Source organism: Folsomia candida, unplaced genomic scaffold (genome assembly GCF_002217175.1).
Source record: "Folsomia candida strain VU population unplaced genomic scaffold, ASM221717v1 Fcan01_Sc009, whole genome shotgun sequence".
Classification (NCBI taxonomy): domain Eukaryota; kingdom Metazoa; phylum Arthropoda; class Collembola; order Entomobryomorpha; family Isotomidae; genus Folsomia; species Folsomia candida.
Window position 1 is genome coordinate 2,361,773 of NW_019091201.1, and position 23,833 is coordinate 2,385,605.

The window sequence follows — 23,833 nt, forward strand, 5'->3', positions numbered from 1 at the left end:
ATACATACACGTCCCTTTTGCACCCCAAGCAAAAAAGGTCTTGCTCCCAAGCGTCATGTTCACGATAAGATTGGCAGATTCGACCGGAGAATGGCACCACGTTGGACAGACTTACGAGACTTACGACGTTTCATATCTGTTACTTTATGAGATGGCCTGTGAGAATAAAGGCTGAGGTAATTACAGGTATAAAAGTGTCCATCTCATACATCACCCCTTCAGTTTAAGTCTTCAAGTCGCTTTTGCATCATCATTCTCATTTTACATTATCCTCTCCAAAAGGGAAGAAAACACAGCTCAAAAATGTTTAAGCTTGTAAGTTCAGGTTTTTGAGAAATTGTTCGGAAAATAAATTTTGATTTTATTTTACAAATTCCAAATTTTGATATTTTCCAAATTTCATAAAAAATCTATTAATTAATTAATTAGATCGTTTTGGCCGCTCTTGTCGCCGTGTGCTCCGCTGGAATCCCCCACTACAAGGTCGGGTACGGATTCGTGGCTGCTGGATATGGACCTCACGGAGGTCACGGGTCCGTTGCAAAGGTCAATGCTCACCAGACCGGGTTGGATTATGGATTCAGCGTGAGTATTTTTTGGAAAAATTGGATAAAATTGTGGAGACTTTTCAGGTAGAGAACATGCATTTTTTGTTACCACAGGTTCATGAAAACTCCCCACACGGTCACCGTTACCACGTGCAATCTGCCGTCGCCCCCACTGGTTATGGATATGGTCACGTCGGAGGTTACGGTCACGGGGGGTTTGGTCATGGTGGATTTGGTGGTTATGGTCATGGAGGATTTTACTAAATTTCGTCGCGATTGCTGCCATACTTCCAGGTATGCAAATTTCTATTCAAATTTAGACCTAAATTATGCAACTTAAAAATAACTCGTCGTAAATATCAAAGTAATTGTGCGTATCGCACTTTTCCGTCAGTATTATTATTACGTAGCAAATTGACTCTCTTACTTAACGACTGCAGATTTAGGATAATAATAGCATCTCACAAATAGTCACTAAATACCACACTTATTACTCATTGTCCCACGAATGCTTAAACTAATTTTCTTAATATACTAACATTTGTATGCATGTACAACTGAATTACACGCATGCAACTTGTACATTATTTTATTACAATCGTGACCTTTCATTATTTATTCTACATTGTTGACTTTTATTTACCACTCATTAATTCTTTATCTGGGATTGTATGACTTGTGCTATTCACGTGTGCGTGGGAATAAGCCTGGGAAGTGATCGGGATATCTCCAAAATAGCGAGTCACACCATTTTAGCTATCTTTCTTTGTTCTTGATTCTTAAATAATCATCGAGTGTGTAAAAATGTCACTCGAGATTTAATTCAAGTTGATTCCAAACTTAATTAGCCATGCAAATTAATTAAGTTCTTTGTTCCCACACCGTCGCATAGTCTCAATTTCATTAGGGTGGAGTCTTTAAGTTTATGTTTTTATAGCATTTATGGACAAGTTCAATTTAGAGTTAAGTACATTATAATGGTGGGTTTACGTTTTAGGTAGGTACGTAAGTCTAGGTCATGTCAATTACTATTCGTAAACACACACATGGCAAATTAAGGCTGAATTTAATGAGATGATGATGACGATGGAGACTAAAGCGGTGATTCATACATATCTGCATTTTTTAGTAGAAATGACTTATTTATGATGCAACGAACGTTTTAATTAAGCAAAATTACATGTGAAATTTTCCTTAATTTATTTCAGACACCAACAAATTCAAATGACACCAGCGGAACAACTTTTGTAGAAAAATGTGACTGCACAGATAAGATGAGATATTCTTATCATGTGTTGTAACATTTATCACGAAAATCAACCAACACCCAAAAACCAACCAAAAACTTTAGCAATGCCAATTTAAAGATCTTTATGAATAACATATTTATATCTTTTTGTCTCGTTTGTGCTAGCTTATAACTTTATGCTATATTTTTGTACACGTACTGTGTGTATTGTAATTCGTTGTTTGCAGAGACAATAAAAATATGAAAATTTTACTAAAAAGTGATACAATTCTGGACTGGATATTAATTTTGAGAATTTTATTGTTTCAAAAAATTATCACGGATTAATAAAAAAACGATAATTGAACTTAAATTTTGATTGATTCACCAGCATCTTGCATTTCCGCCGTTTGTTCTTGCTCGTGTTTCAATAAGTGATCTTTCAATCTGTGAGATCTTGCAAAGGGTTTTCCACACTGGTCACGAAGACACACGAAGGCCTTTTTGCCACTGTGAGTTTTCTCGTGACGAAGTAAATCGCCTGCAAATCGTAGTAAATATAGCGAAAATGATTATTTATATGAAATCAATTTTGCATACATGCATTAATTTAGATAATAATGTTCTTTACTTACTTTTGGTGGTAAAACCGCTTTCACAATAAGAACAAACGTTACTTTTAACACCAGAGTGTCGTTTTTCATGTAGTTTTAGTTGCGACTTTTGTGTGAAAGATCTAAAAATATTTAATTCGTATTAATAAAATGATTCATATTTTTGCATTTTCATGAATCACTTACTTTCCACACTGATGACACAAATGCGACTTTCCTTGATCCCCTTGATGCGTTTTTAAATGTTGTGATAATACCCATCGTTTCATATAACTTTTTCCACAAACGTTACACCTATGCATTTAAATCGTCTCAAATTTATACTATTTTTCATGAATAATTGCACTACTCACTCGAACGGCTTTTCACCAGTATGACGACGAACATGAATGACTAAACTTTTTCTCTCGGTGAATCTATATACATTTAAAAGACTTAAGATCAGAAAAGTGATTTTTAATTAAATTTCTCAGCTTTGACCTACCTCGCATCACAATTAGGAATTGCGCAATGATAAGGTTTCACTCCTTGGTGGTAAGATAGCAAGTGTCGTCGAAGATTAGACGAAGTATTAAATCTTTTACTGCATTTTGTACAAGGAAACGGTCGCTCACTGGTATGTTTCCGTAAATGAACTGGAATTAAGTAATTTTGAAAATTTCTATAATAAATTTCTATAATAAATCAGTTTGAAAATTGCAATATTTGCAAATAATATGTATTGTACCATTGAAGTTTCCCCTCGTAGAAAAAGCCACCCCGCATTCATCACAAATAAATTGTTTGCCCTTGAATCGACCCGTTGCCACTTTCTCCGACACTTTCTCCTCCACTTCCGACGAGTTTTGTGCTCTTACATCTAATGATATTAAAATTTTAATATGATGATACCAATTTATGAAATGTAGAAAGGCTTTAAATTTCAATTTAATTACCATTTTCATGTTGCTGTTGACCTTCACCCTCAAGAATTGAAGAGGTTTGCACTTCGTCCAGTATAAAACTTGGGCTTGTGTTGGATTTAGAGGAATTTTGGTCATTTGTTGAAAGATTTTCAAATAATTTGTCATTTTTGCTAGATTCTAGCGTCGTAAGTTGTGATTCGCTACTGTCCGGAACATTTTCAGAGGTAGATATGAAGTTTTCGTTCTGATGTACACTGCTTTTAGTGGCAATTATTACTTGCTTCTTTGATAAGTTCAACTTTGGTTTAACTGGACTAGAGTATTTCCTCGTACTTAATGATTGGTTGGTTATAGTGTCATCCACATCGAGGTTAATAATTGACTGAAATTGGAGAGAGAAAGTATTCCAAACTCGCCCAGCTTTCACTAAATCTTCCGGCCGAAAACTTTTTATTAGGAGAATTACTTCCTCCAACTGTAGATAAAAAATGAAATGTGAAGTGTGATTTAATTCCATATTTTTGAAAACTATAATTTGAACCAAAATTTGACATTGTTGCAAATTTTACCTTTTCTTGTAAGAGTACGAGTCCGTCCATCGTAAAGTTAGATATTTGAGAATTTATTTAAAAAATCAGATCGACATCACAGGAAGTTCTTCACAAAGACAATACTTATTTAAAGTATTTAGAACTTGGTGTTGTATTGTAGTTTATTTTAACACGAAACGACTTGCTAAAAAAGTTAGGTTAGAAATTCCTTTAACAAACTTGCATGTTTTTTTACCAGCCAGATGATGAAAATATAACCCGCTCCACATCTCTTAAAATGCATTTCATGTCCAATGAAAAGAAATAAAATGATTTTATCATCTCTTGATACACGTATAAAATCGAGTATGTCCAGACATATGTATATTCATATTATGCATATTCGTACTGTATTTATTACTCACAACTTGATTAACTTGACGGATTATGAATGAGTTAACTATTATGCAACTCCTAAGTTTTTGTACATCATGTATTTAACTTCCACGTGTAGTGGGGTGGACACTCATTCACAAATACCCATCAATTATATTTTCATCAAGTGAAAAACGCAAATTGAGATTATTTTAAAAAAATGGGAAGCAACAATGAGAACGGAATGACTGCTCCTTTCCAAAAAATATCGGACCCCACAATCCTCTTCCCACTTTTGGAGAAACGATTGCCGGAATCTTGTCTGGTAAATACGCAAAAAAATATGCAAACCTTCAAATCTTGAAACTTAGTATCAATTAATAAATACTGTTAAATTTCGTTTAAGATGTACAACTCTGTCAAAATGTATCCCCGATTTGTGGAACAAGGGTCATTTTACGCGTTGAATGGAGAAATTGACGAAGGATCGTGGTTCGTGGCTACTCATTTTAGAGAGGTTTGAAATTTTAAACTCATCTTTACTGGCCTTCTTTAATAGTGATCTAATGCAATTAACTTATAAGGATGACGGGCAAGGTTATCACATCTGGGCGGATAAAGAAAAGTCAAAAATTTCTCATGCAGAAGCGGTCCAAATTCTGGCAACTTGTCCACTTTTCAATTGGGACGTACCGTTTTTCTTTTCTGGTGTACAAATTTGGATATCAGAAATTGTACAAGAGGTCAGCGTTCGTAGAATTGGACATTTCACCGTGACCATTCCGTGCTACTTGTTTTACAAGGAGCTTGAGGAATGTCTAAGTTTGGATATCAAGTAAACTGCAGATTTAAACAATCTCTCAGAGAATTATGTTTGCGGAGAATATAGGTTTTTTCATGCAATTTTTAGATCACCCGACCCATCCCACATAGAAATAAAGCCACTGGATAAGGACAAAGGGCTCAAATTCATACTCTCCGAAACTGACGGCTCAAATGTTAATTGCTTCATTAAGAATGGAAATGAGACCGTGTGGAGTCGATTTATTGAGAAGAACGAGTCCGCCGGAGTTTATGTTGATGGGCTCCCCGTGTGCGGAATGGTTACTCGATCCTTCGGAATTTTGGGGACGCTTTCGACATTAGAAAATCACAAGAGGAAAGGTTACGCCAGCCTCACGATGCAGTACGCTTTTAAGGAGTTGGCGAAAAACGGAATTATTCCGGCAACAACGGTCGTTCCGAGGAACACGCCGTCAATCAAGTTGCATGAGAAATTAGGCTGTAAAATCGCAGCCATGGTTGACTATGTGGAAGTCTGGCCATCTCTCATCAATAAAACTTGACTAAAATAATGTAAATCTTGTGGAAAAGGACGAAGAAATAAAAGTTTGTCTGACTCAAACCTAATGACCTCTCGAGATTAGGGAGCATTGTTCCAGACATTAATTTAATTATTTAATCATGAAAATACCTTTCCATGTTGCAAGCATTTTAATGTATGTCTCAACGAACCAGTCTGTCAGTGTGTAAGGAGGTGGTTGAGGTTCCACAAGAAAAACTCCCACGCCCTAAACTTCGAAATTAGTCCAGGTTTAGTTTAGGAAATCATGCAACTTCCGGTGGTAACATGGGGTCTACTTGTGCTGTGCTTACCGAAGTTCTCTGTCGCTGTTACAAGTCTTCGTAAGCTTTATTTCATTAAAACTAATTTTTCAAAAATGTGCTTTCGTATTTTCATAAATTAAATTTTCTGAAGATCGCATGAACGTGAAAAAGGACCTTGTCACAATGAGTGGTCATTCTGCAGGCGGATCTATGGCGCAAACCATGTTTGTCTCATATTCCTCACGGATTAAAGGAATTGCTACACTTTCGCACAGTAAAGAAAAGAGTATTTAATTTGAAGAGTGGTTGGAATGATGAAAATGTATTTTTTCTTCCTCCAGCTTTCTACCGTTGTGGACCTGGAGTACTTCCAGATGCAAATTCTACTCTACAGCCTGACGACCTTTTCGATATCTCCTGTACCAATTTGTTTAACCCCCTCGTGAGCGAACTGTACGATCCAAACGATGCGATTGCCGACATTCTCAGCTATTTTCAACTCGGACTAATTGACGACCCTAAAAACATGGAGGGCAAACCGCTCTACGTTTTTTCTGGGTCTATGAGCTATCTTTTCCCACTTCGTAAGTACATCAATTCAATGATAACTTTTTAAAATTCACAATTTTAGCTCAGAATAGAAAAAAATGATTATGTAGAAATGGGCCTAGGACCAGCCCAAGTGTTTCAACCATTCATCAAGAATAAAGACATGATCAAAATTGCTGTGTTCCCTGCAAATCTGACACTGGTGAGAATTAGTGAATTTTATGAAATTTTCAACTTCTTATCATAAACTGTTAAGTAATGATTATCAATTTTCTTGCAATGATAACCCAGCCCAGCAATAAACCCGGACTTCCATCTTGTTCCGGTCCTCTGGACGCACTTCAAATTGCAAATTGTGGATTTTCCGCAGCATTCGAATCGTTACAATGGATCCTTGGAAAGAAATATATTCGACCCCCATCAAAAGGTGCAAAAATATATTTATTTATCACAATTTATCCAAGCTAGAATTTTTTTAAATTTACTGACTTCCATTTCAGTCTTAAAACTTCAACCCCTTCTGGAATTTGACCAAACCGAATTCTTTTACGGTTTTGGGGAGAACGTGTTCGACGACGATCCCGTCATGGATTCGATAGGATATTACTACATTCCCAAGGCGTGTCGAATTTATGGGCATAAATGTCTGCTCCATTTCTATTTTCACGGGTGCATGACCTCTCGAGACGTCGTTGGACCTAATCACGTCCTTAATTCGGGATTCTTAGAGGTAGCCGAGACCAACGGTATCATTATGATTTTCCCTCAAACGAGGCAATCTGTCCTGAGTACTTTACGCTGTTGGGACGTGTACGGTTACACGGGAGACTTTTTCGGTACAAATTATTTGATTAATAATTTTTCCAATTTTTCTAAAAATTCAATCATTTCCAGCAACTCAACTCGGTGCGCAAGTCATCGTCATAAAAAACATGATGGATCGAATCATGGGTCCCGATGATCCTTACGATAAGAAACCCGCACCCACTCCGGAGGCTGAACCAGCAGATTATTATACGAGTCCCAAACCCGTCAAAAATTTAGAAGTGTCACCCGAGTTGCTGCGAGCGTATGAAGATGACGAAGACAATGTTTTACAAAATCCAGCCCCATATCAAGACGTTGGTAGAAAAAATCGTCACTGTACGTTGACCAGAGTTAGTCCGGATACGGTGCTGAAACGCTGCCGTCCAGCGGAATAAGTTGGAACGTTTAGTTAATAGGCATTTATTTAGATACATCAATGTTATGTTATTGGCTGTTAATTGGAGTAAAATAAACGTTAAAGATGACACAATGACTCGTACAATTTCAATTTATACTGTATTTTTCCTACCCCAAATTGCGAAAGTCACGCCATTATTACACAAATGTCACCTCATACAGACATCCATAATGTGGGTGGATTGGATTGCGGATAAAATAATGAATATTAATCCACCAATTAAGAAGAAATAACTATACGTGTAGCCTCATAAACAACACAATCACATTTAAATAATTCAGTACGTGTACATACGTGAAAATGCTATTCATCTGCATCATCATCAGATTGCGACAGATTTATCCGTGTCATTCATAATAAATAATAAGAATGCCATTAAGTAATAAGTTTCACTGTCTAACTTTCTGCACAAAACAGAGGTGATAAAAAGGGCAAATAAACCAATGCTTTTCTGTAATTATGTATGTATAGACATTTTTCTAGTGAGCTGCACTAGCGTCACATTATTTGCTTGTTGACCACGTCATTGGACAGTAAATAGGATATCACCAGGCAGAGGTGGTATACCCATAATTACGTCGCTGCATCATGTCTGCACTTGCCATGCCGGTTGACCCTTTGGGATTCGCGACGCCACATGTCGTCGCCACGGTTTTGGCGTCACTTTCACTCTATTTGCACAGATGGGGAGAATATGTCAAATTCACGGATCGCGTGAGTACATTTTGGGACCAGGAAGGAGAGCAGTTTGACTTCATTGTTGGTTGGACAAGAAAATAAATACGATAAATTTAATAATAAGGGATTGAAAACTTGATTTTTATCATTAGTGGGGGGCGGGTCAGCGGGAGGAGTTTTAGCGAATCGGTTATCGATTCATTATAGAGTGAGATTTTATTGTAATTTAATTAATATTGGAGGAAATTAAATTAACTAGCAATAATTGTTAAGGTTTTACTACTTGAAGCTGGTGGGAGGATTAATCCGTTACAAACAATTCCAGCTTTCTCTTTGATGATGCTCAATTATCCAGAAATTGATTGGAAGTAATTTACACATTCCTTTTTGTCTGAATAAACTAAACTGTTTTTACCATAAGGCTACACGTTTAAATTTTTGCAGACACAAAACCGTTCCACAAAAACATTCGTGCTTTGGATTGCCAAATAATGTGAGAAACTAGAAATTTCGCTGAATAATCTACGCTATTAATTATGTATTTTTTAATCAATCTGATAAACCTCCTAGAAATCACATTGGTCTCAAGGAAAAGGTCTCGGAGGTAAAGTTACGCAAATATTTTTTTGATGACTTGCGTATTGATAATTTCATATCATAATTAGGAACTAGCAACATCAATTTTCTCATCCAGTCGAGAGGTCACCCAAAAGATTTTGATAATTGGGCCAACTTAACGGGTATCATGAAATTGGTGAAATGAGGAAGTTGTGCAAATTCACTGAAAAATTTTGCAAATTAGGTGACACTTCCTGGAGTTATGAAAATCTATTGCCATACTTTCGCATGAGTGAAGACTATCATGGGCCTTGGGACAATGCACGGACGCACGGAAAAGGTGGCCCGATTAGGGTTGCACTTCCGGAATATACAGGTATCTTAGATCCGATATCCCTATAAGGGCATAACGTAATTAAAATGTAATTTGCATAAATTGTACTATTACAGGGATGGCTGATGTGTACGTAAAAGCTGCTGGAGAACTTGGCTATCCACGCCAAGATTTAAACGGATATTATACAGAAGGTATTTACTTCAACGTAATTATAGCTAAAAATACATGAATGTGTAAATACGCATATATTTATTTAACAGGATTCGATACAATTTTCTACCCCATAAAGAACGGAAGACGATTCGGAGTTTACGGTGAGAATAAAATCTTACGCATAAAATACATTAAAGAAATCGATTAGAAATATTAATGCAAATTTTTAGGTGCATATATCGAAAGCGCAATAAAACGGCCCGACACTAAATTAACTGTGAGGCGATTTGCTCACGCGAAAAAGGTGAACAATGGAAAAATTTAATTTTCGTAGATTTCCATGAACTAAATATTTTATAAAATGATCCAATTCACAGGTTCTAATTAATGAACTTGGCGTCGCGTACGGCATCGAATACGATTGGCACGGAGCACAAATGGTTGCTTATTCGGCGAAAGAAGTCATCATTTCGGCCGGTATCGTCTATTCATTGACGTCTAAAAATGCATAGTATTTAATTTTATGGCACTTTTCTACTTTAATTTGTGTCATAGGTGCAATGATGTCACCGCAGCTTCTCATGCTGTCCGGAATTGGTCCGAAAGAACATCTCGAATTTTATGGGGTAATTATTTTGCTAAAAAGACATATTTTTTTTATCTATATAATTTGCAATATCCTTGATTTGCCAGATTCCCGTAGTATCTGATCGCCCTGTCGGCAAAAATCTGCAAGGTAATACGCACATAACATTTGCAAAAATCTTACCATTCTAAAAAATATGTACTTGTCCTCTAGATCACATTTCTGCCTATTTGGGTCCATTCTTTGTCGATCAACCAATCTCATTTTCCATCGAACGAGACGTGACTTCCATCAACGTTGCCAACTTTGCAGCGCAGGGCACCGGCGTTTTAACGACGTCCGGGACCCAAGCGATGGGATTCTTTTCTTCAACACATGCCAAAGAGAGGGGTGAAGGAGACTGGCCGGACATTCAGTTCATTTTGGCAGGTTGACCTTCATTCTCATTACATTCATTACAGTTCATTTTTTTGCATAATAAGAATCTTAATTCATTTATTGGGTACAAAAATCAGTGAGTGTTTTCAACAAAAATGACCATTTATTTTTTCAAATCCGTCATTTAGGAGTCGCAATCGGTAAAAATTTTGCCACCGACTTTGCTCGTGGTTTCGGAGTGAAAAAGAAGCTTCTTGAAAAATATTGGGACCACGCTGTTGGAACGGATTCCTTCCTGCAAATCGTGTCCCTCGGGAGGTAGGTCGTTAGCATAGCATAAAATATTTTTCATCACAGAATTTTAAAATTTCCTAAAATTAATAACAATTTGAGAATTAATAATATTTATTTCTTATTGCATTTTTCTAGACCCAAGGCTCGAGGGGATATCAAGTAATTTACACATAATTGGCAATTCAAATTAATTATAGCACAAGTCAGGCATGAGAAAAATCAAATTGTCCATACCAAATTGATACCTCATCACATGAAACGTTTAAAAACAACTAATCTATGCGTTATGATGCGCCAAAAAGCCGTTAAAAATATTTTGTATAGTTAGTAAATTTTATAGATTTATAGATTTTGAAGTAATTGTGCAAATTTCGTAAGATTTTTAGATTGGTTGTTCTGATATGTACATTTAAATTAAAGTCTTTAATTTAATTAAAGGTATAGTAAAGTTTATTTTTTTCAGACTTCAAAGTATCGACCCCTACACGCCAGCCCTGATCGATCCCAAATATCTGGACAATAAACATGACTTGGACATTTTGGTGGAAGCTGTGAAAAAAGGGGTCGAACTTGTCGAGGAAACTAAAACTTTTAAACGTATCAATGGAAGATTTACCGACCAGGCGTGGCCCGGCTGTGAACATCTTCCATTTAAGAGTGATGCATATTATGAGTGGTTAGTGCAAAATTTATTACGTGAAATGTCAAAATTTTACACTTATTCTATTTTACTTTGCAGTTATGTGACACACTTTTCCGTCACTTTACATCACGTATGAAAAATGTCTCAAAATTTTTAATTAAAAAATTCAACTTTCCCAGCAGTCAGCATATTTTGATTCATGAACTGAATTATTAATGTCAGATTGTTGGATCCTGTTCCATGGGTGCCGTGAACTCACCCGATGCCGTAGTTGACACACAGCTTCGTGTCATTGGCGTGGACCGTTTACGAGTTATTGATGCTTCTGTGATGCCTGTCGTAGTCGTGGGTAAGCAAAATCTGGCTAAACAACACATTAAAATTGTATATACATTCTGAAATTTTCACGATTTCCATTAATTTTTTTTAGGAAATACCAACGTTCCCACGATTATGATTGGAGAAAAGGTTTATATTGAATAGATCTAATTTAAGTTAGAACCATAAATTTTATGAAATCTTCATATTCTAAAGAAATATTAACTATTAAGGGAGCTGACATGATTCTCAAAGATTATGAAGAAGAACGACTTGCAATTGAGGAGGCTCGTCGCCAAGTAGAAGAGGAAGCTCGGCGCAAGGCGGCAGAAGAGGAGGCAAAAAAAGTTGCAGCCCAGGCCCAACTGGAACAAGAACTATTGAAAAGGTCAACCACTCCCAGTCCACCCACAGAGGTCACACAGCCCCCAGATGACCCCGATGACCCTGACGACCCTGAAGATCCCGAGGACACGGATAGGACCCTGCTCACTGCCGAGATTCTGGGCATGAACGTCACTTCGAAATCTTTTTACAGTCTTAGCATCGAAGAACAGGACAAAATGTTTCTCAGTATTTATTCAGCGTCCCAAACTCGATATTACAACTCGGTGGGGAGAAATTTTACTGGAAAATTGTTATAAATTCTTTCATTCCGATTAATAAAATTCTTATTCGTGACTAAAGTTTAATAATGAGGCAATTCACGCCCTCCTTCGTAACTACGTAAACAGCGTAAAATCTGTAAACTTACAAACGTTTACAAACTTTTACAAAAATTGCCAAGGAAAACCAGTTTACAAACTTTTGTAAACTTACGCAGCTCACAGGCGTCTTTTAATTTTGTAAAGTATTTTGTAAACTCAATTTGGGGAAGAAAAAAAATTGTTCGATGCAGAAACTTGGCAATATATGTTGCTAGTGACTCCTAATCAAAGAATACGGAGTGAAATTGGAAAATTTTTCAAGCAGAGGTACCCGAGGGGGTGACCCATACCGGACTTTCAAAATCATCCAATCGAGCTGAAATTTCGTATAGAAGCTGCTAAAGGCCCCTAATGGAAGAATATGAAGTGAAATCGGTAAAATTTTCACATCCGGGACCCGTTGGGGTGACCCATACCGATTTTCATAACTTGTCTCAAAAAGCTGAAATTCGGAACGGTGATACTTAATAGCTTCTCATCAAAGAATATGAAGTCAAAAATGAACAAAAAATAACCAGATGGACAATAAGGAAGGGGTACCTATTCTTATTTCTAAGAAGTTATATATTCAGCTAAGATTTAGTGAGGAGTCGAAAAATAACTTAGGATTAGAATTTAGGAGGGTTGAAATTTTTATAGGAACAGCCTCCACTGTTCGTGGTATATATTATATCAATAAATGCAGCTCCACAAATTTCTTCCATTAATTTCCGTTTTCTGGAAATGATCAGCATTTTGTTTCAATTATCAGATAAATTTTTAGCCCGAGTCAGGGCTTATGGAACCGTCATGTCCGTCCGTCTGTCTGTCTGTCCGTCTGTCTGTCCGGCACGATAGAGCCAAAACGGCTGAACCGATTGACTTGAAATTTTTACCACATGCATATTGGACAAAATTAGGAAACGAGTTCGAAGATGGGCGAAATCGGTCCAGTGATTGACCGGTGGGGGTCATCGGAGTAGGTGGGGTCTTATGCACCAAAATTTCAAAATTGTCGTAGAAAGCTGAAATTTGGCACAGAGGTTGCTAATGGCTCCTACTAGATAAAAATGACTTCAAGTTGGAAAAATTTTCATCTTGAGCGACCCTATGGGGTGACCCATACCGATTTTTAGAAATTGCTTTAAAAAGATGGAATCCGGCACAATGATACTTAATGGCTTCTAATTAAAGAATATGAAGTTAAAAGTGAGCAAAGTGCAACCAGAGTGACCCTATCGGGTGACCCATACTGATTTTTAAAAATCGTTATATCGAGCTGAAATTTGATTAGGAGGCTGAATAGTACATGCATACAGCTTAGAACTTCATGATGTTAAAGAAGCCCACTGGTCATGGTGGTCAAGGCACATGATTTGTAACTAATTCAAAAATTTGGTACCAAATAGTAGAAACTATCTAACAAACTTTTAACCATCCACAACACGGAAGTTGGTGATATTATGTCGGTCGGAAAAAAATTAGAAGTGGGCTCTGACTTATTGATTCAGGGACTATGTCCCTGACTCGGGCTATATGGAGTCTGCACTGTAGGTTTTTTACGAAAATAATTGCAAAAGTGAATTCACGGGAAGCCGTTTGTAAACGTTTGTAAGTTTACGGATTTTACGCTGTTTACGTAGTTACCAAGGGTGCGTGAATACCCTCAATAATTTTTGTCATGCAAAATGAATATCATCGTCTCATCGTCTCACTGTCTCATTTTCCTCGTATCATCTCATTTTCCCCAAAATATAATATGAGACTCTCAACAGATCAACAAACAATGTTGAATAACACAATTACATTGGAATTACATTAGGGAAATTCCCTTCGGGTGATTTACTCGGAGATTAAGCGATCTATCATCCTTATGCATTTTAAACCACTGGCATTGGATTCTTTGACCAAATCGGTGTGTGTTTATACAAGTTTTAGGAGTATGTTTCCTCTGTACGTTCCATAACTTCCATTACAAATATTAAAATTAACTCATTTTATTTCGTGGAAAATAATAACTACGTAATTTCCACATTCCAAACTCACTGAAAATTTCAAAAATCTTCCTCATTCCTCGAGAGCAGCGATGCATCGCGATAAAGAAATCTTCTGCGAGTCGAAGTCAAACATTTTGCAGATGAACGAAAATGAGTGTTTATAAAAAATACGGTATGTGGCTTCATTTGCAAATTAATAAAAAAAATACGGTATGTAGCTTCATGTGCAAATTAATAAAAAATATGGTATGTAGCTTCATGTGCAAATTAACAAAAAAATACGGTATGTAGCTTCATTTGCAAATTAATAAAAAAAATACGGTATGTAGCTTCATGTGCAAATTAATAAAAAAAATATGGTATGTAGCTTCATGTGCAAATTAACCAAAAAATACGGTATGTAGGGTTCGGTCCAAAAGTAAAGAAACATTTGAAAAATGCCTGTAAAATCCGGAAAACTTAATTAATTCCAATGACACTTTTAAGGGTTAAGAACAAGGTGCTTATTGTTCAATTTTTTGCTTCATATGGTCCATAGACCCCCATCCTTCCTATCTGGCGAATTATTTACCTCGCGGTCTCCAAAAGTGCTTTGCCACTCTTTCTCGCTACCACTTTTGAGGTGTATGTCCAAATGTGACGGAATCTTCCCAACTTTTTGGGTGGTTTTGTTCGACGACTATATTCTCTCTTGGATAATGCCCAAAATCGTTCAATTGGTCTTGCCCGAGGGACGTAGGGAGCATATTCCTTTTTTGCAACAAAATCGATTTTTTTCGACCGCAACAAGTCCAGAACAACTTTTGAAGAATGACATGTTGCTGTGTCCGGTCAGAAAAGTACATTACGATTATTGATAAAGGGGATCAAGATCTACTTTACACAATCGTTCAGATATCTCTCCGAGGTCATGGTGGCTGTGGTCATGAACGGCTTTGAGACGTCCCCCAATGAGTCCAATGCTTGCCCGATTATGTGCTTTATGGGGAATTTTGACTTCGGCGTGTATTTGAAGGAATCTTTAAACGTTTTCTTATTAGTACATGAGTAGTACTTCCTCCCAGGGACTTCATCTGGATCATTCGAGCAATTGGTCTCATCATTCATGACCAGAACCACGGGCATGTTTTGCTTGCCTCGTTTTTCAACAATCTGCCGAGAGTTGGGCTTTGCTCTTTTTTGCTGACCTTGGTTGTACTTTGGTGCAGGTGTCGCCTTATAGGATTTGACCCCCAACTTCGTAGGTTTAATGTCATGTAAACTTAATTTTGATATTTTCAATTTGTAGCCCAAATTACTATCTGATATCCCAAGGTTATTTTTGTTTTCCTTCTGAACTCTACGTATCAGTTTGGGGGTCGCTACACGAGCAGGACGATTTTTTAATTTTTTGAATTCAGCATTCCTCCTCCCCTCATACATATCTAAAACTCTGCAAATTGCCCCATTATGATTTTTTTCTTTTTCGAAGTGGCTATTAACCATTATCCGAACGCGCTCGCACACTTTTTCGTAGTAGTGGCAAAATTTTTTTGCGAGTTCCTCTGAATTTTTTGTTCTCATTTTTGAACTAATCGAGATATCGACTTCCGGTTTTCTGATTTGGATAGCCAATCGCATGGACTACAAAACTACCACGTTCCAACTCAGTGACAATTTTTCTTTCATACAAATAAATATACTTTTTCAAATGTTTCTTTACTTTTGGATCGAATCCTAGCTTCATGTGCAAATTAATAAAAAATTACGGTATGTAGCTTCATGTGCAAATTAATAAAAAATATGGTATGTAGCTTCATGTGCAAATTAACAAAAAATACGGTATGTAAGTAGCTTCATGTGCAAATTAATAAAAAAAAATGCAATATGTAGCTTCATGTGCAAGTAATAAAAAACTACTGTGTGTATCTTATGTGCAAGTTAATAAAAAAATCCAACATGTGGATTCATGTGCAAGTTCTCGCCTATATAAAGGCCGAGAAAATTCACAACGTTGCTTTTAAAGTTGTCAGTCTTGATTTTGAGCTCGTCTGTTAAACAAGTCGAAAAATCGTTGTTCGTCTCACCAGTCTCGATATTTATTTTGTTACGAAGTAAAAACGAGAAGTTGGATACATTTTTTTTTACTTTCTTAAATACAATTTTGAAAATAATTTGATAAATAAATAAAATTTTAGTTTTAATTATTCCATTCGAGTGTTTGGATTCATTCATGGGATCGTCTCACTCACCTTCATCAGTCGTACTCATTCTCATCAAGTATCTGTAATTGGAAAAATCTGTCAAGTTGGATTAATAAAAAGAATCACGTCACATTCACTCATGAGAAAATTCACTCTTGCTGCTCATAATAATTCATAAGATTGTCAATGCCACTTGAGAATTCATGTCTAAATTGGAATACCATAATCATAAACGTTTTTTTTTACATTTTATATTCATTTCATACTTGAATGTCTTAGTCTATCCTGCTGTAAAATTCTCACAAATTCTAAAAATATCTAAGCAAAAAATACACATCCTATAAAAAATATTCTTGAAATTGCTCTAAAAATATTTTACAAAATACTAAAAAAAACTCTAATTCTCGATAAACTCAACACCAGCGTAATAATAACGTTAAAGCAGTTGTATTCGTACTGCCTTTTCCAACCTTTCCAAACCGAACGCGAACATTTGTTGGTCTTTTGTTCGAGAGGAAGCCCTCAGTATGAGCGTCCCTGTAGCTCCAGCAGCAGCAGAACCCTCCGGCTTTGGTAAGTACGCATACATATTCCGAATCGAAATACGGTTCAACAACGCGTTTTTATGTACCCTATTTCCAAAAACAGCCCTTACATAAGAGCCAAAAGTCCCTATCTATGTAAATTCATGTGTGGTTCTGTTACCAAGTCCTTGAGTGAGACTCTTTTTACTCGAACTCACTAACTCACATACCCCATCGTACGTATGAGGCGAATGGGAAAATCAATGAGTGTATATGTACATGTACACAAGCACAAATAGTACAGAAATATTACAGAAATAGAACACAATATTTCTTAGATTTTAGCAAGTTTTAGCAAGTTTTAGCAAGCACATGAAATAAATTATAAAATGTGCGATACTTTATCTAAATTTATTTGAATAAGGGAGAAATGGAGGTGATTCGGAATTCTACATTCTCCATTTCACTATATAAACCCGATTTTTAATATTGCAGTTAGTTAGAGATAATGATAATATGACATCATTGTTGTTATCTGTACGCCACGGGATCAAATATTTACCTATTGTCGATTGATTTGATAGAGTTTCACAGTTTTTTGCAAAGGTAAATGTGTTCGATGGTATAATTCTGGTTGAAATGAACAACTTTCGCATTCCAACGAAAAGTAATTAAAATTTACTTTACTGAGTTACAAGTGTACTTATAATTATAGTTGACATTATATAGTGAATCTGATTTTATCTTATATTTCAAATAGTCCAAAACCTTGTTATTGGCGTGATAGGACGAAGTGGTTATTTGACCAATTCTTAAAAAAAAGTTTCAAGTTGTGACTTTTTTCATATTTACAGGAGGACCTAGAAGGGCCCCAGTGCCAAATAATGGCGACATAAATTCTAGAAGGTAAGAATGGTCACACAAAGTTTAATCGACAACTATTACATAACAGGGCATTACAGAGCTTTATATTTTTTACATTTTCATCACTTGTCTCGATCATTTATTGTTTATTAATGATACATTTTAAAATATAAAATTTATTTTCAGGGCGACTTCTGTTGAACGTCAACACATCGCTTTACTGGCCCTAACGCGTAATTTTGCAGCGCGGATTCAACGCAACTCACCTACTAGAATTCAGATCACTATGAACAATAATCAGCCCCCAGCACCCCCAGGGGGTCGACCATATAACACCTCCACTCCGGCGGAAATAGCCCAAGCTGCCCGAATTCTGGAACGATTAAGAGAACTTCGAACTGCTCGTGCGGCTGGTCGAAGTCCATACGCAAATCCTGCAGCAGCAAATCCTACAGCAGCAAATCCTACAGCAAGTTATATGCATCGGTTACATCCCTTCGTTATGGGGACATTGTCCCAGCCTCCTCCTCCGGCGATAAGCCCAATTTCACGACCAGCAGGCCAAAATATTGGAAGGGGACAAACTCTTGCCGATGTTCGCCATCAAAGTTCCGTCTTTTCACCAGCACCAATTCCTACCGAAGTTGCAGAAATCGACGCCAGCTTTGACTTGGAGGAATTGCTGACATGTCCCGTCTGCTTTGAGATGTGCAGACCCCCAATTTCACAATGTGTACAGGGACACATTCTTTGCTGCGAGTGCAAGCCCAAAGTTAATGGGATTTGTCCAGTGTGTCGCCAACAAGTCATTCCCACGATGAGGAACAGGGCGCTGGAGAGTGTTTACAATGCGACAAAGTTTGCTTGTAAATATAAAGATTTTGGATGTGCGGAATCTGTGCGGGGGGACAAGTTTCAAGAGCATGTGGACAAATGTACCAAAAGGTATGTATAAGGAATATTATCTGTAATTTTAGAGGTACAATATCATAAAATTACGCTTGTATTAAAAATGTATTCCTTGTTCTACTAGAGCGTTTATCTGCACATTTGGAAATGACCACCATCGGTGTACCCCCACGAGCACGATGAGATCAATTGATAACAAGCTTGATCTGCATTTTATACAAGACCACTCAACTCCCAGATTAAATTCCGGTCAGTATTGTTCCCACTCGGAATTGTTGGTTCCAGGTTGGTAGATTTTAAAACTAGAATATATTTACAAAATTTCAAAACTGTAAGTATGAAATGTAAGTGAATGTTCTACTTCCAGGAACCCACATTCCATTGGCATGTTGGGACTTTGACGGGAGAACGTTCCTTGAAACCATGTACGTTACGACGACACACTTTTTCATAAATATGCTCCTCATTGGGGAAAAATCCGATGCAACCAAGTATGCTGCTGATATTCAAGTCATCAAGACGGGGGTTGACTGTGCTCCGAATGTAAGAAATTATTTCACTACATATTTCCTATTTTACATTTCATTTATACATAGAACCACTTAATAAATGGTATCAAATTATTCTTTTAGATTCGGAAATGCATCCTTCCTATCCCAGTACGGTCAATTCGGATGAAAGCCAGCGAGCTGCAAAACATATCGGTCACCTTTCCCAACGAGGTTTTTCAAATAACAATGGCACGACTGGATATTTCCGGTCGATACTGTTGGATGACTCGGGTGGACCTTAGAGTGCAACAAGCTGGTAGTGGTATTTCATCCATGTCGTCGTCGTCATCCAACGCGACCTTAGGACATGAAGCAACACCCCCAAACCCATCCACCTCCAATGCTCCCACAAGCACCGATTCGTGTCATTGATCTCCTTGACTGATTAACTGCCTAAATAATTTTAGATCGATTCTCGCTACTCATGTTTCGAAATGTAGCGATTAATACCGTTTTGTACTGAATATTAGATAGTATATCCATGTATATATGTATGTACATATCCACGACTTAGGATTAGGGTTATGAACTTATGAGTATGAATTACTATGAATTATGATAACATTAATATTCGAATATATGTACTCGAATATTCCTAAACCGTGTGCGCTGTAGCCACAAAGTGTTCGCCAATGTGAAAAAGTATGACTAAATAAAAGTTATTATGAATTATTTGTTCCTGATTTATAGGTAAATTTATATTTTTTTTTACATTTTCATCACTTGTCTCGACCTTCTTTCTTTCCGCAGACTAATGCATAATAATAAATCTCTCTAGAGAGATCTTTCTACTCTTGTAGATACTATTTTTCAACCTTACACTTTATAAAGGAAGTGTTTTCTGCCGAAAGCTTGTGTGTAATATTTTATTCATCAGATTGGGTAAAATGTCCTTTAAATTTTTTTATCAAGTAGATTTATAACATAACACAAAACCAAGTAAAAAGCCATTAAATTAGCGTATATATTGTATATTCATAGTTATCATCTTCGTACATTAAATAGGTGTATGTCTTAGGATTAGTATGTACATATGTAGATATGTATGACAATAATATGTTAGTTACAGTTTTAAAGATTCAGATAGGGCACTTTTGTAAGGCGCTGGTCGTTTAGCTTTTTCAAAATTGATGTGTGTAAAACAATGATAATATTCTGCGAATAACATACAAATACAAACCACCTATTCTCTGTACTATACTCAAATAAATGTTAGTTGATTATGCCTATCTACTTAGAACTTAATTAAGCTACTTAATTAACTAGTTAGTATAGTATGAATCTATTGTAAATTAGTCTTGCAAAGAAAGAATAAAAACACAAAACCCAAAAACTCAACAAGAAACTTGTGTTTTAAGTGTTTTATTTCACGTTCATGAATAAATAGTTTAGTTTAGTCGGGTCAAAGCATTGGCATCAATTATAGCTTTGTGAAAAGTCATCTGTTCACTTCCTGCGCAGACACAAAGAGTCAAAGACTTGATAGGAATGCAAGGTCGCTGCTTTTAAATTATTTCTGTATGAAAATAAATCCTGGAAAGATCATTCAAAGCATATCTACCCAAGACATGTATGATTCATCTCAAGTGCGTCCTTTTCTACTGCTTATCATATCGAATTACAAAAATTGTATGTAAGCATTTTAGGTGGAGTGGCACCACAACCCATTTGAGGGCATATTCCTGCCTTAATACAAATATTCATACAGCATAATATTTTTACATTGTTTTTGACATTTAGATGCATGAACTCACAAGACGCATTAAATCTGCATTTAAAAATGACTCATGGACATGGACTTGAAAATATTATGTAGTATATAGCGTCACATTACAAACAAAAACAATACATAATTCCTGCAAACCGGGTGAAAATAGAACTTTTTACTCGGAAATCCTGAGTAAATTTTATAGGAGTAAAATTACAATCAAATTCAATCCAATGCATCTTCATTCCATTTGTCATTTGTGTCAAGTGGAATTTGTGTTAAATCCCATGAAATTAAAAATTGGTGTACATGCTGATCTTCAAATTGGCTCTCTGTAAAATTGAAATGCAATGTTTTTTGTCCACCGACGAGACGACGACCCATATCACCGCTTGTGATTTGATGTCATGTTACATGTGACCAATCCTAAATGACAAATGTGCAATATTTGCAGTCTTCGATTTTAAGACTCGTCTATTTTTACTTATGTAGCTTTCCAGGGGCGTTAATGACGCTTAATCGTAAGTTTTGGTACCAATGACTCGACTGGAATTATGTTATTGTTTAGTTTCACCGTACATATCGCATGACAGCTAAAAAATTGTAACAAGAGAAGGAGGACCAAAGCTTTTCTTAGGATTAGACACTTTTACATGCATAGCAAAATGCATACAGAGACCCAGCAACAATCAACCATTTGCCCTCTGCATGTAGCCTTCCATTTTGTACATATGTAAGCATTTCATTCAACAACTTAGGATTAGAAAAAGGAGTCTGCTTAATAAACTGGTTGGTTTGTTGAATAGAAATCTGTAACCCTCACATACTGGGCAGTTTTCAACATACGTACATAAATCTGAAGAAGAGGTTCATCACTTGTATCAGTTCATATCATCTGATTGACCAGCAAGTAAATTACTTCGGCTAAAAGAATCGTTCATAGAAATAAATTTATTTGGAGATAGTCCGAGACTCAGAATCAGAGTTCATTCATTTGTAAGTATTTTTTGTTTTATATCCATTCATTTTAATTGGTAAAACGAAACATGAAAATTGGTAGCCTTGTCCAAGAATATTTGTGAAACGTTTACATAAACAATTGAATATAAAAATTGTATAAATACGACTTCGGTATAAAGTGTATGTTCTCTTTTGTAAATTGTAGTGAGAACGCTCCCAAATTTTTGAAATCTTAAAATGGGAAATACGGACAGCATCCCGGTCGTTTCGCAGACCAAGTCATTTGTCCAATGGGTCGGTGGGGACGCTCCGGGCGCACTAGCCACCCAGAAAAATTTTGCATACAACAACACGTTCCCTATAATTTCGCAAATCGCGTCTGCAGGTAATTTGCGTACTACTTGATTTTAATTTTTTAATTTGATACTTTAATTTTAAAGACTATTAATTAACCAATCTCAAATTTAGGGTACGCCATCGGAGGCGAACCCGAGAAGGCACTCGACCTTCAGAAAAAGTTTGCTGACGACATGGAGAACGTGATCGATTCCATTCCCGTCGCTGGTCACGTCAAAGGTGGCGTCCACTACGCCATGGGGGACAATAAGAGGGGGGACGAAGCGATGAAATCTGCCTCTCGAAGTACAGGCGTTGTGCTGGGAGGAATTGGAGGTTTTGCAGCGGGGGGTCCAGTGGGCGCGGTGGCTGGCGGAATCGCTGGTGGGGCCGCGATGGATGGCATTATCACTGGTGAGTAGATCATCATGGGCATTCTGAGAAAATCTCAATTTTCCGTCTCAATTTATTTCCCATCTTATTTATCAACCCGTAGGAAGCGACATTCTCATCAACGGACAAGAAGCCAAACCTCACGGATATGTCGCCATGGGTCAAGAAATCGCCCGTGCTGTCGACGGCGAGAGGAAGATCACTGTCGAGCAGGGTTTCGACATGGCGCTCGTCCCAGTTTCGGACGGTCTTGCGGGCTATTCGGCTGGGAGGATTGCAGCCAAACCGTTAGGAATGAATGTTGCTGGAGGGAAACCGATCCCCACACCGGTCAGGGGAGGATATCGTCCCGTCGTCACGGTCATGGGGGATGAAGGGGCCGCCACCATGGCGAAAATTAATAATGCTGCGAATAACAATGTAGCTCGGGGGAGTAGAATGGGTAAGCCTTACTCGTTTTTGCAAGTATTTAACATGTCATTTGATAATAAGCAATGATTTTTTGCATGCTTTTTTTTAGGTCTGGACAAGGCAGCCCTGAACAACCGGGCAAATCAGATAAATCCCAACCATGTCCCGAGTGGACCTGGACGCCCGGCCGGATATCGTGGCGCAGGAACGGCTGCCGATCTGAACAATCATGCCAACCAGTTAAATCCTAACAATCCCCGATTCCAACCACGACCACCATTTACTAGCAATAATATTTAAAGCTCAAAAATTACGATGCCAGCCTACATATTTATGGAACGATTTCAGACTTTTAAAAACTATGATTATCCTTCACAGTTTTTAAACCTATTATTTATCTTGATTGTTTTTATGTTCTTTATTCGTCGTAAGTATTTATGTACTCCAAGATTAATTTGAGATGTCAGAAGAATCTCACATACTTATTTTATGAGTCATATTTTAGACTGCATATCCGGAATACATATATCCGGAGTTGAAATATTCGCATTATATTATAAATATTTATGTTATAAATATCTTTACTGTTTTGTTTATAACAATAATAAAGCTCTCTTTACTGCGGAATAAATGTGACGTTTAGAGAGAAGTAATTTGATACGCAGGAATTTGCAAAAGTCTCAAATCACAAGATGCAAATCGTCTTTTGCGATAGAAGAACGCCATTCATTTTATTTTCTCGACTAGACATAGTAATTTTTATTTTCAGCGAAGAATATGCAAA

At 36.9% G+C, this 23,833-nt stretch overlaps 7 protein-coding genes across 11 annotated transcripts; 6 read left to right on the forward strand and 1 right to left on the reverse strand.

Annotated features, from left to right (window-relative positions):
- The first annotated feature begins 164 nt into the window (after positions 1 to 164).
- On the forward strand, positions 165 to 1,883 carry LOC110853881 (shematrin-like protein 1). Its single transcript, XM_022102231.2, has 4 exons — positions 165 to 315; positions 430 to 585; positions 663 to 842; positions 1,757 to 1,883. The coding sequence occupies exons 1-3, from the start codon at positions 304 to 306 to the stop codon at positions 810 to 812; spliced, it is 318 nt and encodes a 105-aa protein (XP_021957923.1). The 5' UTR covers positions 165 to 303; the 3' UTR covers positions 813 to 842; positions 1,757 to 1,883.
- A 190-nt stretch (positions 1,884 to 2,073) lies between these two features.
- LOC110853878 (zinc finger protein 501) lies at positions 2,074 to 4,080 on the reverse strand. The gene is made up of 8 exons (XM_022102228.2): positions 3,865 to 4,080; positions 3,326 to 3,770; positions 3,118 to 3,249; positions 2,875 to 3,025; positions 2,744 to 2,806; positions 2,577 to 2,684; positions 2,412 to 2,512; positions 2,074 to 2,317 (listed from the first exon to the last, which is right to left on the reverse strand). The coding sequence occupies exons 1-8, from the start codon at positions 3,892 to 3,894 to the stop codon at positions 2,145 to 2,147; spliced, it is 1,203 nt and encodes a 400-aa protein (XP_021957920.1). The 5' UTR covers positions 3,895 to 4,080; the 3' UTR covers positions 2,074 to 2,144.
- Positions 4,081 to 4,284: 204 nt separating this feature from the next.
- Positions 4,285 to 5,621, forward strand: LOC110853880. The gene is made up of 4 exons (XM_022102230.2): positions 4,285 to 4,525; positions 4,607 to 4,717; positions 4,785 to 5,035; positions 5,111 to 5,621. The coding sequence occupies exons 1-4, from the start codon at positions 4,421 to 4,423 to the stop codon at positions 5,544 to 5,546; spliced, it is 903 nt and encodes a 300-aa protein (XP_021957922.1). The 5' UTR covers positions 4,285 to 4,420; the 3' UTR covers positions 5,547 to 5,621.
- Positions 5,622 to 5,711: 90 nt separating this feature from the next.
- Positions 5,712 to 7,663, forward strand: LOC110853877. Its single transcript, XM_022102227.2, has 7 exons — positions 5,712 to 5,886; positions 5,960 to 6,082; positions 6,150 to 6,392; positions 6,468 to 6,559; positions 6,649 to 6,784; positions 6,858 to 7,193; positions 7,252 to 7,663. Exons 1-7 carry the CDS (start codon positions 5,811 to 5,813, stop codon positions 7,557 to 7,559), a joined length of 1,314 nt encoding a protein of 437 aa, XP_021957919.1. The 5' UTR covers positions 5,712 to 5,810; the 3' UTR covers positions 7,560 to 7,663.
- Positions 7,664 to 8,031: 368 nt separating this feature from the next.
- On the forward strand, positions 8,032 to 12,219 carry LOC110854133 (oxygen-dependent choline dehydrogenase 1). 2 transcript variants are annotated; one of them, XM_035855061.1, is made up of 21 exons: positions 8,032 to 8,345; positions 8,413 to 8,468; positions 8,534 to 8,628; positions 8,705 to 8,753; positions 8,831 to 8,864; positions 8,926 to 9,000; positions 9,063 to 9,194; positions 9,269 to 9,346; positions 9,416 to 9,469; positions 9,539 to 9,612; positions 9,686 to 9,785; positions 9,864 to 9,934; positions 10,002 to 10,044; positions 10,108 to 10,323; positions 10,461 to 10,590; positions 10,702 to 10,725; positions 11,030 to 11,242; positions 11,306 to 11,339; positions 11,432 to 11,558; positions 11,640 to 11,677; positions 11,761 to 12,219. In XM_035855061.1, exons 1-21 carry the CDS (start codon positions 8,171 to 8,173, stop codon positions 12,169 to 12,171), a joined length of 2,229 nt encoding a protein of 742 aa, XP_035710954.1. In that variant the 5' UTR covers positions 8,032 to 8,170; the 3' UTR covers positions 12,172 to 12,219. The 2 variants fall into 2 exon arrangements, with proteins under 2 accessions (XP_035710954.1, XP_035710955.1); XM_035855062.1 differs by having other exon boundaries at positions 8,253 to 8,341.
- A 4,673-nt stretch (positions 12,220 to 16,892) lies between these two features.
- On the forward strand, positions 16,893 to 19,940 carry LOC110854134 (E3 ubiquitin-protein ligase siah2). Of its 4 annotated transcripts, none has more exons than XM_022102535.2 (6): positions 16,893 to 16,966; positions 17,772 to 17,823; positions 17,968 to 18,726; positions 18,815 to 18,975; positions 19,058 to 19,233; positions 19,323 to 19,940. In XM_022102535.2, the coding sequence occupies exons 1-6, from the start codon at positions 16,921 to 16,923 to the stop codon at positions 19,611 to 19,613; spliced, it is 1,485 nt and encodes a 494-aa protein (XP_021958227.1). In that variant the 5' UTR covers positions 16,893 to 16,920; the 3' UTR covers positions 19,614 to 19,940. The 4 variants fall into 4 exon arrangements, with proteins under 4 accessions (XP_021958227.1, XP_035710837.1, XP_035710839.1 ...); XM_035854944.1 differs by lacking the exon at positions 16,893 to 16,966 and adding an exon at positions 17,142 to 17,584; XM_035854946.1 differs by lacking the exon at positions 16,893 to 16,966 and adding an exon at positions 17,144 to 17,584 and having other exon boundaries at positions 17,678 to 17,823.
- A 1,774-nt stretch (positions 19,941 to 21,714) lies between these two features.
- On the forward strand, positions 21,715 to 23,689 carry LOC110854004. The gene is made up of 5 exons (XM_022102391.2): positions 21,715 to 21,945; positions 22,115 to 22,294; positions 22,378 to 22,659; positions 22,742 to 23,080; positions 23,159 to 23,689. Exons 2-5 carry the CDS (start codon positions 22,147 to 22,149, stop codon positions 23,347 to 23,349), a joined length of 960 nt encoding a protein of 319 aa, XP_021958083.1. The 5' UTR covers positions 21,715 to 21,945; positions 22,115 to 22,146; the 3' UTR covers positions 23,350 to 23,689.
- The last annotated feature ends 144 nt before the right edge of the window (positions 23,690 to 23,833 follow it).

What these genes read in the sequence shown, in the direction of transcription:
- LOC110853877 (XM_022102227.2), top strand. Translation starts at nt 5,811, where the DNA reads ATGCAACTTCCGGTGGTAACATGGGGTCTACTTGTGCTGTGCTTACCG. An exon ending in TGTCGCTGTTACAAGTCTTC is followed by an intron (nt 5,887 to 5,959) that starts GTAAGCTTTATT and finishes AATTTTCTGAAG; the next exon opens with ATCGCATGAACGTGAAAAAG. An exon ending in AATTGCTACACTTTCGCACA is followed by an intron (nt 6,083 to 6,149) that starts GTAAAGAAAAGA and finishes TTCTTCCTCCAG; the next exon opens with CTTTCTACCGTTGTGGACCT.
- LOC110854134 (XM_022102535.2), top strand. Translation starts at nt 16,921, where the DNA reads ATGAGCGTCCCTGTAGCTCCAGCAGCAGCAGAACCCTCCGGCTTTG. An exon ending in GGCGACATAAATTCTAGAAG is followed by an intron (nt 17,824 to 17,967) that starts GTAAGAATGGTC and finishes ATTTATTTTCAG; the next exon opens with GGCGACTTCTGTTGAACGTC. An exon ending in CTCGGAATTGTTGGTTCCAG is followed by an intron (nt 18,976 to 19,057) that starts GTTGGTAGATTT and finishes TTCTACTTCCAG; the next exon opens with GAACCCACATTCCATTGGCA.
- LOC110854133 (XM_035855061.1), top strand. Translation starts at nt 8,171, where the DNA reads ATGTCTGCACTTGCCATGCCGGTTGACCCTTTGGGATTCGCGACGCCA. An exon ending in GCTTTGGATTGCCAAATAAT is followed by an intron (nt 8,754 to 8,830) that starts GTGAGAAACTAG and finishes TAAACCTCCTAG; the next exon opens with AAATCACATTGGTCTCAAGG. An exon ending in GATTTGCTCACGCGAAAAAG is followed by an intron (nt 9,613 to 9,685) that starts GTGAACAATGGA and finishes TCCAATTCACAG; the next exon opens with GTTCTAATTAATGAACTTGG.
- LOC110853878 (XM_022102228.2), bottom strand. Translation starts at nt 3,894, where the DNA reads ATGGACGGACTCGTACTCTTACAAGAAAAG. An exon ending in TCAACAGCAACATGAAAATG is followed by an intron (nt 3,250 to 3,325) that starts GTAATTAAATTG and finishes TAATATCATTAG; the next exon opens with ATGTAAGAGCACAAAACTCG. An exon ending in TTGTGTCATCAGTGTGGAAA is followed by an intron (nt 2,513 to 2,576) that starts GTAAGTGATTCA and finishes AAATATTTTTAG; the next exon opens with ATCTTTCACACAAAAGTCGC.
- LOC110853881 (XM_022102231.2), top strand. An exon ending in GGTTGGATTATGGATTCAGC is followed by an intron (nt 586 to 662) that starts GTGAGTATTTTT and finishes TTGTTACCACAG; the next exon opens with GTTCATGAAAACTCCCCACA.
- LOC110853880 (XM_022102230.2), top strand. Translation starts at nt 4,421, where the DNA reads ATGGGAAGCAACAATGAGAACGGAATGACTGCTCCTTTCCAAAAAATA. An exon ending in GATTGCCGGAATCTTGTCTG is followed by an intron (nt 4,526 to 4,606) that starts GTAAATACGCAA and finishes ATTTCGTTTAAG; the next exon opens with ATGTACAACTCTGTCAAAAT. An exon ending in TGTCTAAGTTTGGATATCAA is followed by an intron (nt 5,036 to 5,110) that starts GTAAACTGCAGA and finishes TGCAATTTTTAG; the next exon opens with ATCACCCGACCCATCCCACA.
- LOC110854004 (XM_022102391.2), top strand. Translation starts at nt 22,147, where the DNA reads ATGGGAAATACGGACAGCATCCCGGTCGTTTCGCAGACCAAGTCATTT. An exon ending in GATGGATGGCATTATCACTG is followed by an intron (nt 22,660 to 22,741) that starts GTGAGTAGATCA and finishes ATCAACCCGTAG; the next exon opens with GAAGCGACATTCTCATCAAC. An exon ending in AGCTCGGGGGAGTAGAATGG is followed by an intron (nt 23,081 to 23,158) that starts GTAAGCCTTACT and finishes GCTTTTTTTTAG; the next exon opens with GTCTGGACAAGGCAGCCCTG.